At 56.5% G+C, this 16,507-nt stretch overlaps 2 protein-coding genes across 3 annotated transcripts; both read left to right on the plus strand.

Moving 5' to 3' along the window:
- The first annotated feature begins 1,172 nt into the window (after positions 1 to 1,172).
- Lsm2 (LSM2 homolog, U6 small nuclear RNA and mRNA degradation associated) lies at positions 1,173 to 5,099 on the plus strand. The gene is made up of 5 exons (XM_003473961.4): positions 1,173 to 1,412; positions 1,541 to 1,608; positions 4,365 to 4,395; positions 4,507 to 4,566; positions 4,663 to 5,099. The coding sequence occupies exons 1-5, from the start codon at positions 1,410 to 1,412 to the stop codon at positions 4,786 to 4,788; spliced, it is 288 nt and encodes a 95-aa protein (XP_003474009.1). The 5' UTR covers positions 1,173 to 1,409; the 3' UTR covers positions 4,789 to 5,099.
- A 734-nt stretch (positions 5,100 to 5,833) lies between these two features.
- Positions 5,834 to 16,439, plus strand: Vars1 (valyl-tRNA synthetase 1). Of its 2 annotated transcripts, none has more exons than XM_013156814.3 (29): positions 5,834 to 6,036; positions 7,835 to 7,969; positions 8,056 to 8,194; positions 8,313 to 8,437; positions 8,518 to 8,602; positions 8,731 to 8,831; positions 8,941 to 9,068; positions 10,698 to 10,862; positions 10,989 to 11,070; positions 11,506 to 11,625; positions 11,701 to 11,809; positions 11,892 to 11,986; positions 12,162 to 12,252; positions 12,474 to 12,598; positions 12,672 to 12,775; positions 12,855 to 13,013; positions 13,089 to 13,179; positions 13,266 to 13,371; positions 13,454 to 13,524; positions 13,606 to 13,731; positions 13,835 to 13,939; positions 14,017 to 14,085; positions 14,199 to 14,277; positions 14,386 to 14,513; positions 14,711 to 14,866; positions 14,952 to 15,158; positions 15,235 to 15,346; positions 15,419 to 15,744; positions 16,300 to 16,439. In XM_013156814.3, the coding sequence occupies exons 6-29, from the start codon at positions 8,745 to 8,747 to the stop codon at positions 16,366 to 16,368; spliced, it is 2,910 nt and encodes a 969-aa protein (XP_013012268.2). In that variant the 5' UTR covers positions 5,834 to 6,036; positions 7,835 to 7,969; positions 8,056 to 8,194; positions 8,313 to 8,437; positions 8,518 to 8,602; positions 8,731 to 8,744; the 3' UTR covers positions 16,369 to 16,439. The 2 variants fall into 2 exon arrangements, with proteins under 2 accessions (XP_013012268.2, XP_003474021.2); XM_003473973.5 differs by having other exon boundaries at positions 5,882 to 6,412.
- The last annotated feature ends 68 nt before the right edge of the window (positions 16,440 to 16,507 follow it).

Genomic DNA, 16,507 nt, shown 5'->3' on the forward strand with positions numbered 1-16,507 from the left:
TTTGGATTTTTATGAGCTCATTGTTTCAAACAAAAATGCTTCTCAGACACTTGTGGCACAGATGAAGCTTTTGCTATGGTTTTGCTTATAACCAGTGATAATCGGTTTAGACTTCAGCTGAGCAGCCGGGAGGGGCAGACACTGTTGATGTCTGGATGTCATTGTGGTTAGGGTCCATATCAGTACCTGTGCTTTTACAGAATCCAGTATTTCATCCTTTACATGCAGAAAATATTTCTACAGTAAATCCCTAACAATGCACTTTTATGCAACATGAGAAATGAAGTACTTTTGCAGTCTTACTGTATAAATTTTTTTGTACTTATTTCACATATTCATAAAAACTTGAGAGACATGAATATGGACATGTAGATAACCATATATGTCCCTCTGTATTTTAAGAGGATATTATTTGGAAGAGAAATACTAGAATCCTTTCTAGTGGGGTGTAGTGGCATACACCTGTAATCCCAGAACTCAGGAGTTTGAGGTGGGAAGACCATCATGAGTTTGAGGCCAGCCTGGACTATGAAGTGAGTTCAAGGCCAGCCTGAACTGCATAGCAAAACCCTGTCTCAAAGACAAAAATAAGTAAAAAAAGTAGGAATAAAAAAGCAGATGGGGATGTAGTGTGGAGACTGTGTTCAATCCCCAGTAGTTGAGGGAGGGGGAATGGGGCATTTTTATAGTAAGTTATTGTTTAAGGGAGTCTTTACAGGACAGTCTTTGGGAAAACAATTTAATATGGAGACACACTAGTGGTAGAGTACACATGTAGTGTGCTTGAGGCCCTGGATTCATCCTAGCACCAAAAGAAAACAAAATGGAGCCTAAGTTTGGGAGAAACATATTCAACGGGGTCTTTGGATAAAAGCTAAGATTTGTACTCAGACTCTCCCTGATCTCGGAGAACTCATTTTATCAGAGTGTACATAGAATTTTCACGTAGGTAGTGCCTAACAGTTCTCAACGGGAAATACGTATAGGGTGTAAGCAAAACAGCACACGTGACCCAGACATAAAAAGTAACTAAAACCTTACATTATAGGTTTTTAACCTTTTGGCTAAAAAGTGGGAAAACCTGCGGGGTTAAACCCTAGCTAGCTGCTCGCCTGGCGCGTGCGCAGTGGAAGACGCCCGCCCGGAACGGAAGTCGGGAGAGGCCACGCCCCTCTTCCGGCTTCAGAGGGCCCCCCTCCGGTCTCCCCCACTGACTCTCCGCGGTCCACGCGTCCGCCGCGTTCTTTCTATCCGCGCTTGGGAGCTTTCCGCGGCGCTTCCCCCGCGCCTGCGTGAGCCTGTCCCACCTCACGTGCGGGCTCGCGCTCCGGTTTCAGCCCGGCCTGCGGCCCGTGGCGCCACCGGGCCCTTTTCTTCCCGCTCCGCCTGTAGCGCGCGGCGCCCTCACCATGGTGGGTACCGTGACGTCACAAGGGCGCGCCGGCGGGGGCGCGGGCGGCCGGCGGGACGGTAGGGCCGCTCCTCCCTGCCGCGGCCCTCTCCTTTCCCGTGTGATGGTTTTCCCTCTCTTGCCCAATAGCTCTTCTACTCCTTTTTCAAGTCCCTTGTGGGCAAGGATGTGGTCGTGGAACTGAAGAATGACCTGAGGTAGGTAGCTGGTCAGGGAGTCTGCAGAGGGTTGTGTGACCAGGGGCAGAGAACTGGATAAACTTACTCATTGGCCGTCTGAAGAGAGAAATGAATGCCTTGTCCCTTAAATTTTAAGATTAGCTGAGGGGTTGTATGCTGTATTGTAAAATACAAAGCAAGCATAGCGTGGTGGCGCTCACCTATCATCCCTGCACTCAGGAAGCTGAGGCGGGAGGATCATTGCGAGTTCGAGACCAGCCTGGGCTACAAAGTGGGCTCAAGGCCAGCCTGAACTGTATAGTGAGACCTTGTCTCAGAAAGACAAAAAAAAAAAAAAAAAAAAAAGTACTAAGCAGTATACAAAGCGTGTGCCTTTGTGCCCAGCACTTTATGAGACAGGCAGAGGATCACAAGTTCAAGCCCAGCTTAGACGATTTAGCAAAACGCTGTCTTTAAAAAAAGGGGGTGAGGGAAGGATGTAGCCCAGTGTGAAAACCTTGAGGACCTGCATAGTCACATCCATACATCCGTATATATACCTATTTTTTTTTTTTTTTGGAAAGAAATATCTTTAAATGAAATGTACTTTTCTGAGGTTTTTTGTTGTTTTTTGTGCCAGGAATCAAACGACCTCGAACTTGTCACCAGGCGGTCATGCCACTGAGCTAAATCCCCAGACCCCTTTGTGTCTTTTTCTTTTTGAGATAAGGTCTTGATATGTAGTTCAGGTTGGCCTTGAACTCTGAGCAATCCTTCTGCCTCAGCCTCCTGAGTAATGGGATCACAGGCATGCACCACCATGCCTGGCTGAAATGTACATTTAAAATACCTTTATTTGTTGCTTGATTATTTTTTTTTCTTTCTGATTGTCTTGTAGAATGATTGTGTCAATGTATTTTCTCCCCGGTTGTACCTTCCACGTTTCTGTATGAGGTCATGTATTGCTAAGGAAGCATGGACATGCAGAGGATGAGGAGGAGAGCTACTTGACTTGCCTATACATTGTAGAATGGAGGTTTTGGTGCCAAGTTTATCCTCGTTAGGGGACTGAATAAAATGACACTACTGTATGCAGTTCCTGAAAGTTATTTCACTGCTGCAGGTGGTAGGGTGCTGTCAGAGGTTTTTTTAGCAGCCACAGATGGGGTAAGAACACTCAAGACAGTAGGTCTGAGGCAGATACCAGACTTCAAAGACTTCAAGCTTCACAAAAATTGAAACATTGGGGCCAGGGGTGTACTTCAGTGGCACAGTGCCTGCCTGGCAAGCCCAAGCGCTAAGTCCTGAGTTCAATTAGTACCAAAAAAAAAAAAAAAAAAAGGAAAAAAATTGGAACCCAAGGCTGTAGATCTGTGGTAGCACTGTGCCATAGCATGTGTGAGGCCCTTAGTGTTTATTCCCTGTATAAAAGAAGAAAGAAAAAGAAAAGGCCCATCAGAGATCTAATGACTTACTTTTGGCAAGATAAAGCATTTTTAAAACTACCATTCAAGGGCCGGAAATTTAGCACAGCAGCATAAGCCCTTGCCTTGCAAGTGCGTGGTTTTTTGTTGTTGTTGTTTTGTTTTGTTTTTTGTTTTGTTTGGTTCCGGGGATCAGGACCTTGCACTTGCCAGGCATGTGCTTTTGCTGCTAAGCTAGATCCCCCAGTGTGATCATTTAAAGGTGGTTTTTGTTTTGTTTTTTATTAGTATTGAGGAATGAACTCAGGGCCTAGTACTTATTGTTAAGCAAATGCTGTCCCACTAAGCTCCATTACTAGCCCTCTAAAGCTTCTTTTTTTTCCTATTTGGTCATAACCTGCAGGACAGTTATGGGGCCAGTGGCTAGCTGGCCTGAGTTGAGCTGAAGAGTAATAATGCCTTTTCGTGTGACAGTCAGGCTGGAAAAGGAATTACAGAAGTGTTCACCTCAGCAGATAAGGGGGAATTCCCGGAACCTGGAGAGGAAAGAAGTAAAACTCAGCAAATTCGAAGGCATCAGATTTAAATTGTCTGAGCCCTTGACAACTGGAATGGCACTAAGAGACAGTGTGTGTAGCAGTGTTGGCGTCTGTGTCACATTCTCAGTCCTGTTGTTGGAGAGGCTGTGGCTTGTGCCTGCACTGCCAAGAATGATGCCAACGGCCTTATCTCCACATGGGGCTCTGGTTCCAAAGTGATAAATGTTTCCAGGTAGCTGAGGGTTCTTGGAGGGAGGCCTGGACTGATGCCTATACAAGGGGGTAAGTTGTACCACTTTGGAAGCCTCTGCATGGCGATAGCCATTTTGGAGAGATGGCTGTAAAGATCACAAACATTAGCCAGGTGGTGACCCACACCTGTGATCCCAGCACTCTGGGAGGCAGGCAGGAGGGTCACAAGGTCAAGTTTAGCTTTAGTTATTTAGGAGACCCTGTCTAAACAATAGTTGGGTGTGAGGGGAGCAAAATCTGGGGATGTTGCTTAGTGCAAAGGCCCTGGGTTCCATCCCTACCACTGGAAAATAAAAAGAATAGAGTTCTCAGGAAGCTGAGGCAGGAGGATCTTGAGTTCAAGGCCAGCCTAGACTACATAGCAAGACCCTGTCTATGAGCAAAACCAAATAGCATTGGTCTAGAGAAGGGAGATGCGGAGTTTAACAAATACCCTGGCTGCTGTCTTTCCTCACCATGGTGTAGGGGTGCAGCTTCCGAGGGCCTCATCCCCTGCCATGTGCCCACCCTAGCCTGGAAGTCCCCTTCGTGTTGACCTAGTGTCAGCTAATCCCTTCTTCCCTCCTCTCCTCCTTGACAGCATCTGTGGAACCCTCCATTCTGTGGACCAGGTAAGACCCTACAGGGCTATAACTTGTTCTCAGGGGAGGAGAGAGGAGAGATGGGGGTTGGCTGCCTGCATCCTCTCCCAGGTCAGTGATGGTGTTGCCCGCTTTTCGTAGTATCTCAACATCAAGCTGACTGACATCAGTGTCACGGACCCTGAGAAATACCCTCACATGGTGAGCTGGGTGGGAGGAGGGAACACAGGGAAATGAGGCCCCCGCCTGCTCAGAGGACAGCATAAAGAGGGCTTGCACATTTGTCTGTCCGTCTAGCTGTCCGTGAAGAACTGCTTCATCCGAGGCTCCGTGGTCCGCTACGTGCAGCTGCCGGCAGATGAGGTGGACACACAGCTGCTGCAGGACGCCGCCAGAAAGGAAGCACTGCAGCAGAAGCAGTGACCCTGGCCCTCCACGCCTTCACCTGGGGCCCTGAGCTGCCGTCCCTTTTTCCCCTCGGGGCCCACTCGGTGCTGGAGGGTTTTTTCTTCTTTTTCTTTCTGCAAGGTATCCGGTGTCTGAGAGGAGTAAGGGACAGCATCCTCTGTCTTGAGAAGAAGCAGGTGGGAACCACACAGCCTTCCGCCCCAGCTGCCTCTTCGCTCCCTCCCTGAGTGGCCGGAGTGGCCCAGGCTTCCCAGAGCAGCCTGTTACTCATTTCAGGGGTGGAAGGAATCTGTCCCGCATCGGGAATAAAATTTATGCAAATTTGAGTCCTGGAGGTGTGGTCTGTGTGGGAGGGCAGAGGGCTCAGTTCACCCAAGCGCTCCAGCCCAGCTTCCCAGGGCGCTGTACCCCCACAGTGTCTGCAGCAGCTGGACTCAGTCCCCAGCGCTCTGCTGCCCTCATTTCCTCTGTCCCTAGGTAGTACTGTCCCTGCTGCTGAGGAACTTGCCGCCTTTCCATCACTGAGGCATTCTGTTAATGAAACTGTTAGGAGATGCAGAAATGCCTTTTTCTGACACAAGATCTCACAATGAAGCCCAGGCTGGCCTTGAACTCTCAGCGATCCTCCTGCCTCGGCCTCTGCAGTGCTGGGGTTACATGCGTTCGCCTGCACACGGGCTTGGGCATGCTGGGCTTCTCACCATTTTCCATATCACATTTCTTAGAGTGCAAGATAAATACAGACGCAGAGTGAAAGTGTGTTGGGGAGTTTGAGCTGGGGCCCACCACTCGCACGGTGACTCACCCTAACCTCTGAGGAGCGGCGCCGAGGTACGCGTTCACTGGAGCCCCAACCGGAGGCCTTGGGCGCCACCTAGCGGTCGCTTGGAACCACAATCCCTCTTCGCCCCGCCCCCTCCGCTTCCGCGCCGGGCCCGGCCCGAGGACCCCCATGGGGTGCCCACGGCAGCGCCTGAGCCAGCGCTGTCTAGTGTCCCTGTGCTACAGCCGCGCGGGTCCTGGTGCGGGCGGCGGGCAGGGGCGCGGGCAGCGCACGCAGGCGGGGCTCGGCCGCCTCTGCCAGGACCCGCGGACCCGGAACCGCGCGCTGTCACAAAGGGGCAGCACGTGAGCGCCGCTGCCGGGGCACGGTCGCAAGAGCCAAGGTCGAGAGCCGCTGCCGCCGTCCCCGGCTCCCGAGGGTCCCGGCTGCGCCCTGCTCCTTGCTGCCGGCTGCGCGGCCGGCGCAGCCATGTCCATTCTGTACGTCTCCCCGCACCCAGATGCCTTCCCCAGCCTCCGCGCCCTCATCGCCGCCCGCTACGGGGAGGCCGGGGCCGGGCCTGGCTGGGGCGGTGCGCACCCCCGCATCTGCCTGCAGCCACCGCCCGCCAGCCGGGCCCCTTTTCCGCCGCCCCGCCTGCCGGCCCTAGAGCAGGGACCCGGGGGGCTCTGGGTGTGGGGCGCCGCGGCCGTGGCGCAGCTGCTGTGGCCAGCGGGCTTGGGGGGCCCCGGGGGCAGCCAGGAGGCTGTGCTAGTGCAGCAGTGGGTCAGCTACGCTGACACCGAGCTGATTCCGGCCGCCTGCGGGGCGACGCTGCCGGCCCTGGGGGTGCGAAGCCCGGCCCAGGACCCCCAGGTGAGTGCGGGGTAATTGGAACGGGGGTGCGGGAAAAGAAGCAGAGAGGTGCGTGGATTCTGAGGCCGCGGAGTCTGTCAGATACGCGGAGAGACCTCACATCCCAGATTGCTACTGGTGTGGTAACTTTGGGCACTTTTTTTTTTAAAAATTCTCTGTGCTTTGGTTTTCCTATGATTGAAAATGAAAGCTGATGAAATAGCTGCCTCACTGGTACGTAATCGGGTGACAGCCCGATTAGTCTCTGAGTAAAAGTTTGACAAGTATGCTGTTGATGAGGATAGAGGTTACTTTGAGGGTTCTTTAAGACAAGACATCCCTGTGTAGCCCTGGTAGGTTTTTAACTCAAAGTAATTCTCCTGCCTCAGCTTCCAGAGTACTGGGATTATAGGAATGTGCCACCTTACCTAGCTGTGGAGGTTATTTTGAAGGGAGGTGAAGATTGGGTGAGGGAGCAATTACTGATGCTGGGAGCAGATAAAGAAGTGAAAGGAGGAGGAAGGGAAGTGCAGGACTGTCCCTGGGTCCTTCCAGAGTGGGGCTGCCGTGCGGTGCTCACAGCCCCTCTCCTGCAGAGTACTGAGCACATGTGTGTACTTAGTTTTTCTTCAGTGGGCAAATGAACAAGCATGTGCCTCTCACATCTACTCACCTAATCCAATCCAAAATAGTACCCTCTTTCTTTTTTTTTTTTTTTTTGTCCCCTCTTTCTTAGAGATCCTGTTAGCCAAGCTGTTTATTTTTCTTCTTAAGAGGTTTTTTTTTATATATATATATATTTCTAATAGAGCTACAAGGGATTGGGGATTTTGCTCAGTAGCATAAGCGCCTGCCTGACAAGTGTGAGGTTGTGAGTTTGATCCCTGGTACAAAAAAATAAATAAAAAATAGAGCAATATTATCTATTTGTTTCTTGCTTGTTCCCACCACAAAATCTAATTGTTGTTGCTCTGGACTTGGTAGTTCTTTTTTTTTTGGTCTTTTTTGTTTTTATCGGTACCAGGGATCGAACTCACCACTGCCTGCTTGCAAGGCAGGCGCTTATGCCACTGAGCTAAATCCCCAGCCCCCTGGACTTGGTAGTTTTTATGCTGCCTCGTCTAATATTTACTTTTAACTTTCGTGCCTGATGTATTTCATCTGCAACATAACATGGGGTCAGGAGCTGTTGGAACCAGGTGTGTGTGTGTGTGTGTGTGTGTGTGTGTGTGTGTGTTATGCACTCAGACACACACTGGAGCGCATATGTGTGCGTTCCCACACGTGTTAGTGCATGGGCCCCAGCACTGGGCCAGCCCTCTCAGCCCGAAGGAGCAGGAACTGGCCTCAGAGGCGGTGATCTGAAGGAGTGGGCGAGGCCTGATGGGCAGCCGTGGGCTGCAGTGGCCAGGTCTCGTCTCACACCCTTCTCCTTCTGGCCAGGCTGCACTGGGGGCTCTGGGCAAGGCCCTGCAGCCCCTGGAGGAGTGGCTGAGGCTGCACACCTACCTGGCAGGGAATGCGCCCTCCCTGGCTGACCTAGCTGCGGTGACAGCCTTGCTGCTGCCTTTCCGATATGTGAGTTCCTGGGCTGGGGAGGAGTAGCCGCACTGCCCTCACTGCTGAGAGCTGCCTGTGACCAAGGCTGCTCTCTGCCCACCCAGGTCCTGGACCCCTCCGCCCGCCAGATCTGGGGTAGTGTGACCCGCTGGTTCAGTGCCTGTGTCCAGCAGCCAGAGTTCCGGGCCGTGTTAGGAGAGGTGGTTCTGTGCTCAGGGACCAGGTCCCCCTGTCAGCAGTCAGGTGGGCAGGGTAGGGTGGGCGGGGGCATCAGCCTTCAACACAGAACAGAGCCCCCTCTGAGCAAGCGAGCCCTGTGCAGAGCCCCAGCAGGCCTGCTGAGTCTCCATCCCCTCTGCAGGTCCCGAGAGTCCTGCACCTCCAAAGACAGCCGCCCAGCTCAAGAAAGAAGCAAAGAAGCGGGAGAAGCTAGAGAAATTCCAGCAGAAGCAGAGGCTCCAACAGCAGCAGCCCCCGGCAGGGGAGGTGAGGGCACTGCAGGGATAGGGGGTGCTGGGCTGGGCAAGGCAGGGCCTGACACCTGGATCTTTGTCTCCTCCGAGCAGAAGAGACCAAAAGCAGAGAAGAAGGAGAAGCGGGATCTTGGGGTCATTACCTATGACCTGCCGACCCCCCCTGGGGAGAAGAAAGGTACTATGGGGAGGGGCCACCCCTTTCTGCCTGCCTGCTCCCTGTACCTGGCCTGCACGGGGATGGCAGAAACCCGTCCTTCTGTCCTTCTGTCCCGCCATACTGAGCTCCGTTCCGCCCACCCACAGATGTCAGCGGCCCCATGCCTGACTCCTATAGCCCGCAGTACGTGGAGGCTGCCTGGTACCCCTGGTGGGAGCAGCAGGGCTTCTTCAAGCCTGAATACGGGGTGAGTGCAGGTGAAGGCGCAGCCCCAGCTGGAGAGGGAGGCAGAAGCCAGGCCAGGCCCAGCGAGGTGGCGCCAGGCCTCAGCGTGTGCCATCCTTCTCTGCCATCAGCGCCCCAGCGTGTCCACGCCAAACCCCCGGGGCATCTTCATGATGTGCATCCCACCCCCCAACGTGACAGGCTCCCTGCACCTGGGCCACGCGCTCACCAACGCCATTCAGGACTCACTGACCCGATGGTGAGCTGTCCTGCCCTGGCTGCCCCCTCTGCCCGCCCGGGCTCCCTGTTCTGCCCCCGGTGGTGCTGCGTCTCATGGGCTCTTCCAGCAGCCTTACCTAGTTGGTGGTTCCATTATGCACCCCACTCAGGGGCTCTGCTTCTCTTCTCTTCTTTAAAAAAAAAAAAAAAAAGCCTTTTAGTTTTTCTTTCTTTCTTTTTTATTTTTTTTGAGACAGGGTCTTACTATGTAGCTCACGCTGGCCCAAACTACAGGAATCTCCCTGCCTCAGGTTCTTGGGGACTGAGATCACACATGTGCACTACCACACCTAGCTCTTTTTTTTTTAAAACCTCTGTGCTAGGTACCAGATACCCAGGGGGTAATTTTTCCATAGGTGAGCTTTTCTCTTCCACCTTTTCATAGAAAGAGCACGCGTCTCACATGTCCCTCAATAGCATTTTCCCCCCTAGCTGATTTTCCTGGAGATCTTTTCTGGTTCTTACCCATTATATGATTTTAGTTCTTTTTGATTGCTCCATAGTATTCCACAGTGTGGATACAGCATATTTAAATCCTTTTTTAATTAATAGTCATTCCTGATTTTCCTCTGATGGGAACCTTGGGGTACTGTGTGTCCTATATATGCTTACTTAGGGTTTCTCCCATGCAGCTGCCAGGAAGTAACCCTGCTGGGCTGCCGGATTTGCCCATGTGAGACTCCAGGGAGCTGCTAGGGTCGCTCTTCGAGTCCTGTGCGGGGTGTTTATTTCCCTACCCGTGTCAGCCCTGGCCTTCATCAGTCTTTGTCAGTCTCATGCAGCTGTTATGTCACCAGCTGCTGTGAGGCTGTGTATCTTGGCCAGCCAGGTTTTTCCCATTTGTGAATTACTTGTGTCTGTCTGCTACTTATTTTATGGTGGGGGATTGAACCCAGGGCCTTGCCATGGAGCAGTAGCCCTATGTATAGTTTGGATGCAGGGTCTGGTTAAGTTGTGAGTGCCCCAAGCTGGGCTCAAGCCTGTTTCAGCTCCCAGTGTGTGCGGTTATGGGTATGTAGCACCTCACGTGGCTGTTCTCTTTTTCAGTCAGTTACTGGAGGTGTTTTAACCTTGTGTTGTGGATGCAGTTGCTTACCTGTTGTGGTGCAATCCTCCCATGGTTGTTGCTGGTTGTGCGTGCGTGTGTTGGCAGTGCTCCAACCCAGGGCCTAGCGTGTTAGGCCCTCTGTCCCGGGCTCCAGCCTGTGACCTGGCTTCCTTTCTTAGGGCGGCCATGAGGAACTGCGTGTGTGGATGCTGGGAAGGAGGGAGGGTCTCTCTCCAGAGTGTTCCTTGTCCCAGCTGGCTCGTTATAACCTTTCACAAATGCACTTTGCCTGCATCTCTTCCCTGCCTCTGTTTTGCCCCTTGGTCTGTTCCTGTGTCCTTGGGATCTTTTGTTTCCCTGCTTTCTCTCACCCCTCACTGTCTGGCTGGGGACGGTCTGTTCTGCTCCTTTCCCAGATATCTCCTCTCCCCGATGGCTTTTGGTCAGGAGGTTTCCGGCTCCATCCTCCTCGATGAGCACCCTGGCTGTCTGCCCCGGCAGCCTCTGCTCCCAGGGCTGGGTGCGGTGGCCTGCCTCACCCTCACCCCTGACCCTCCCCAGGCACCGCATGCGCGGTGAGACCACCTTGTGGAACCCGGGCTGCGACCACGCGGGCATCGCCACCCAGGTGGTGGTGGAAAAGAAACTGTGGCGGGAGCGGGGGCTGAGCCGGCACCAGCTGGGGCGAGAGGCCTTCCTGCAGGAGGTCTGGAAGTGGAAAGAGGAGTGAGTATGCAGCCCCCCTGGGACACAGTGGCTGCCCTACCTGCCCTGTCAGGAGATACCTCAGCCCCCACGCTGCCCCATCAGGGACCTGATGTCCTTCCATCCCCGGCCTGTCTGTCCTTCCAGGAAAGGCGACCGGATTTACCACCAGCTGAAGAAGCTCGGCAGCTCCCTGGACTGGGATCGAGCCTGCTTCACCATGGACCCTGTGCGTGGGACGGGGTCTCAGGGTGGGGGTGGGAATGCAACACCCCCAGCGGACTTCCCTCGGGGTCTTTGAACCCCCTCCTAGGACACCCTGATGGCTCAGCCGCAGATGCCACCCCTGTCCTGGTCCTTCACTCAGAGCTCCCCTTCCTCTGCAATTGCCCGGTCAGGACCAGCCTCCTACTCCCAGGGCTCCTGAACTCCCAGGATACCTTGTGCCAGCCCCTGTCTCCAGCTGGGGGGGTTCCCTTAGCATCCAGCTTCACCAGACTTTTCCCCGCCCTCCCACAAGGAGGCATTTCTCCCCCAAAGCAGTCCTTGTGTGTCATCTGGGGGGGACTTGACCAGACACCCTGGTGCAGCCCCTGATACCTTGCTGGGCACCTCGGCCTCCAGGCACCTGGCCCAGCTATGACTTCCTCCCACTGTACCCTAGAAACTGTCGGCCGCTGTGACAGAGGCGTTTGTGCGGCTTCATGAGGAAGGAGTCATCTACCGTAGCACGCGCCTGGTCAACTGGTCTTGTGCCCTCAACTCGGCCATCTCTGACATTGAGGTATGCCCCCACACACACCTGCAGTCCGGCACCAGTGCCTGCGCCTGGGCACTACTCTGAGGACTTGTCTTACAGGTGGATAAGAAGGAGCTGACGGGTCGCACCCTGCTCTCTGTGCCTGGCTACAAAGAGAAGGTGGAGTTTGGCGTCCTCGTGTCCTTCGCCTATAAGGTCCAGGACTCAGGTAGGTGTCCAGGTCCAGGGTGCTGGCCAGTGGGTGGGTGGGGGAATGGCTAGGGCTGAGCTGTGAGGCCTTCTGTTAACAGACAGTGATGAAGAGGTGGTGGTGGCCACGACTCGGATCGAGACCATGCTGGGTGATGTGGCCGTGGCTGTGCACCCGGAGGACCCCAGATACCAGGTGTGTAGGGCGCTTGCACCTCTGGCTGGTGGCAGCGGGAAGAGACTGCCCATCTGATGCAGGAGGCTGTCAGGGTGGCATCCTCTGCTGGGAATACAGCTGCCAGGCTGTTAGGGAGCTGGGTGTTGGCTGGTCAGGGTCCTAGCGGCATTTCCCTCGTGTCCTCTATCACTAGCACCTGAAGGGAAAGCGTGTGACCCACCCGTTCGTGTCCCGGAGCCTGCCCATAGTCTTTGACCACTTCGTGGACATGGAGTTCGGCACAGGTGAGCAGGACGCTGGTCTCACAGGGGAGGAGACCAGAAGCGCAAAGCCCGAGAGGAAGGAAGTGCGCTGCAGCTGGACGGCCTGCACCTAGGCCGAGACCTGAACCATGCTCGGTGCTCAAAGAGTGCTGGGGAGGTGGGGCTTAGTTGACAGAGGCTGGGGCAGGGTGCCACCGAGTCCCTGGCGACCCTGGGGACCCTGGCATTGCCCTATACCCCAGGTGCTGTGAAGATCACCCCTGCGCACGACCAGAATGACTACGAGGTGGGGCAGCGGCATGGGCTGGAGGCCATTAGCATCATGGACGTCCATGGGGCCCTGGTCAATGTGCCCCCACCTTTCCTGGTGAGGCTGCCAGCTGTGGGAGCTGGGAGTGGCCACCTAGGCGTCCCTGTGACGATGACTCTCTCCCACCCAGGGCCTGCCCAGGTTTGAGGCCAGGAAGGCCGTGCTGGCAGCCCTGAAAGAGCGGGGACTCTTCCGGGGTGTCCGGGACAACCCCATGGTGGTGCCGCTTTGCAAGTGAGGCCAGGGGCTCCAGAGGAGAGCGGGTGGGGGCTCCCAGGGTCTGACCGCTGACTCTTGCCCGTTTGTCCTGTAGCCGGTCCAAGGACGTGGTAGAGCCTTTGCTGCGGCCGCAGTGGTACGTGCGCTGTGGGGAGATGGCCCAGGCAGCCAGTGCAGCCGTGACCCGGGGTGACCTCCGAATCCTGCCCGAGGCCCATCAGCGCACGTGGCATTCCTGGATGGACAACATCCGGTGTGTGGTTACTCCTGTGTGGGGTGATGGGGCGAAGGATGAGGAGCCCCCTGACCCCCACTGTGGCACCCGTAGGGACTGGTGCATCTCCCGGCAGCTGTGGTGGGGCCATCGAATCCCGGCCTATTTCATCACCATCAATGACTCAGCGGTGCCCCCCGGGGAGGTGAGGCAGGCCAGCCCAGGTCCTGGGGGTTTGCTGGGTTTCTTGGAGGTGGGGTACCCTGCAGGTACTCAGAGCCCCTGTGGCAGGACCCGGACAGCCGCTATTGGGTGAGCGGCCGCAGTGAGGCGGAAGCCCTGGAGAAGGCAGCTGCAGAGTTTGGGGTGTCGCCTGATAAGATCAGCCTCAAGCAAGGCAAGACAGGCCAGCCCGGCAGGAGGCGGCAGGGTCAGGAGTTACCCACTGGCCACCTGTCACCTCTGACCTTGCTCCTCAGATGAGGACGTGCTGGACACCTGGTTCTCCTCCGGCCTCTTCCCCTTCTCTATCCTGGGCTGGCCCAGCCAGGTGTGTGCCTGGGGCCGGGCTGGGGTGTGGAGCTACTTTAAGGCATGCAGGGCTCCTCCTAACACCCCACTCTATGCCCAGTCAGAAGACCTGAGTGTGTTCTACCCGGGGACGCTGCTGGAGACAGGCCACGACATCCTGTTCTTCTGGGTGGCCCGGATGGTCATGCTCGGCCTCAAGCTCACTGGCAAGCTGCCCTTCCGAGAGGTGTGGGGTGCAGGGAGAGGGTGGGCCTGGACTTAGGCAGCTGCCTCGCAGGGGACACCATGGGGGGAGCAATGCTGGGGCTCAGATCACTCCCCGCCCACAGGTCTACCTCCACGCCATCGTGAGGGATGCACATGGCCGGAAGATGAGCAAGTCTCTGGGAAATGTCATCGACCCCCTAGACGTCATTCATGGTGTCTCCCTGCAGGTAGGGCGGGTATTGGGCCAGCCAGGACTGGCTGTGGAGGTGACCATGGCTACCTGACGGCCCCGTCTCCCCCTCAGGGCCTCCATGACCAGTTACTGAACAGCAACCTGGATCCCAGCGAGGTGGAGAAGGCCAAAGAAGGACAGGTCTGAGGGGCTGGCCTTTGAGGTGTGGGGCTGGGGTGGGGGGGGGGCAGAGGGAGGGGCCTGCATGGTTGGGGCGGGGCTGATGGGCTCTCCTGACTCCTTCCCCTCTGCAGAAGGCTGACTTCCCTGCAGGGATTCCTGAGTGTGGCACCGATGCCCTCCGCTTTGGCCTCTGTGCCTATACATCCCAGGGTAGGTCCCCAAAACCTCCCTTTCAGTCATCTGCTTCCTCTTCCCCTGAGACCCCTGTGTGCTCCTTGTGACAGAGCAGGCAAAGATTCCCATGTCACCTTCTCCTAGGCCGGGACATCAACCTGGATGTGAACCGCATACTGGGCTACCGGCACTTCTGCAATAAGCTCTGGAATGCCACCAAGTTTGCCCTCCGAGGCCTCGGGCAGGGTTTTGTGCCCTCACCTACCTCCACGGTAAGGCCCTGCATGCACGGCGGGTCTGTGGGGTCAGGAGCTCCTTCCCTGTCCAGGGGCCTCCTGCAGCTATGGGTGCCAGCCTCCTTCACCAAGGTGGCCAGCTACCCGTCGTTGCTCCCACATGTTGGACTCTGTCAGGCTTTTGGCTGTCCCCAGGGCCCCCGTGGCCTTGAGACTCATCTGCCTCCTCCCAGCCTGCAGGCCGAGGGAGCCTGGTGGACCGATGGATCCTCAGCAGGCTGGCGGAGGCCGTGCGGCTCAGCAGTGAGGGCTTCCAGGCCTACGATTTCCCGGCCGTCACCACAGCACAGTATAGCTTCTGGCTGTATGAGCTCTGTGATGTCTACCTGGTGAGGAGAAGCCTGGCCTGGCCCTCCCCCAAGGTCCTCCTGGGCCTCCCGGTGGCCAGGGCTGAGCTGTGCCCTCCACCCCCAGGAGTGCCTGAAGCCTGTCCTGAGCGGCTCGGACCAGGAGGTAGCCGAGTGTGCCCGCCAGACACTCTACACCTGCTTGGATGTTGGCCTGCGACTGCTGTCCCCCTTCATGCCCTTTGTGACCGAGGAACTGTTCCAGAGGCTGCCCCGGAGGAGCCCGCAGGCCCCCGCCAGCCTCTGTGTCACCCCCTATCCAGAGCCTGCGGAGGTAGGGGCTGCCCGTTGTGGGCTCCGTGGGGTGCCCTGGCCCCCCCAGGACCCTCATGGCCTCCTGCACCCCACAGTGCTCCTGGAAGGACCCTGAAGCCGAAGCCGCTCTGGAGCTGGCACTGAGCATCTCTCGGGCTGTGCGCTCACTGCGAGCAGACTACGGCCTCACTCGAACCCGGCCTGACTGTAAGCGTGCCCATGCCCCACGTCCTACTCTGGGAACCTGTGTCAGCCCAGTCTCACTCCTCTTCTCTGCAGGTTTCCTGGAAGTGGCCGATGAGGCCACAGGCGCCGTGGCATCGGCAGTATCCGGCTATGTGCAGGCACTGGCCAGCGCAGGAGTGGTCGCTGTCTTGGCCCTTGGGGCACCTGCACCCCAGGGCTGCGCCGTGGCTCTGGCATCTGACCGCTGCTCCATCCACCTGCAGCTGCAGGGCCTGGTGGATCCTGCCCGGGAGCTGAGCAAGCTGCAGGCCAAGCAGGCAGAGGCACAGCGCCAGGCTCAGCGTCTGCAGGAGCGCCGCTCTGCCTCGGGCTACGCCGTCAAGGTGCCCCTGGAAGTGCAGGAGGCGGATGAAGCCAAGGTGCATGGCGGAGCTGGGCTCTCCCACATGTCAGTGCCCTTCCAGCTCAGATGCCAGCCCCAGGGGAGCCCAGAGCTACCCCAAGCAGCAACCACGCAGCCCCTCCCCACACACAGATGCAGTGGTGTCACAGTCAGGTAGAGACAGGCAGACCTGGCCCTGGCACCTGCCTGCCAGCCCGACCCCGGGGCCCATGCCCCCTCCTGCTTTTGTGGCTCCCAGGCTGGTGCAGGGTGTACCTCCTGGTGTGGAGTCCCTGTGGGGACCGGAAGCTGAGAGCTGGCCCGGAGCTGGCTGCCCACGCCCTCTGTGCAGACCTGTTAGTGCTTCTGTTCCCCAGCTTCATGACCAGCTGGTAGCCTGCACTTGCCTGCCCTGTGAAGGGTCCCTTTGATTCCTGGAGAGCCCACAGCGGGCGTGGCAGGAGCCAGGCTGATGGAGCTGACAGGAGCACCTGGCCTGCCGGACCCTCATTGTCTCAGGGCTTTCCCGCCGGCCTGGAGTTGGGGTCCCCCTGGAACTGGTCCTTACCATGCACCCTGTGTTCTACCCCAGCTCAGACAGACGGAGGCAGAGCTCAAGAAAGTGGACGAGGCCATCGCCCTATTCCAGAAGATGCTGTGACACCCGTTTCAGCCCTCAGGGCCCCTGGGGTCCACCTTGGGGACAGCTGCAATAAAATATTTTGCCACAAACCCATGTGTCTGTGCCACAGTGGGGGTGGGAGGGGCGGGGACCGGGGTTCCTGTGTCTCTGGCTGTGT

Source organism: Cavia porcellus, unplaced genomic scaffold, assembly GCF_034190915.1.
Source record: "Cavia porcellus strain 051 isolate PalLab524CR breed Dunkin Hartley unplaced genomic scaffold, mCavPor4.1 scaffold_28, whole genome shotgun sequence".
Classification (NCBI taxonomy): domain Eukaryota; kingdom Metazoa; phylum Chordata; class Mammalia; order Rodentia; family Caviidae; genus Cavia; species Cavia porcellus.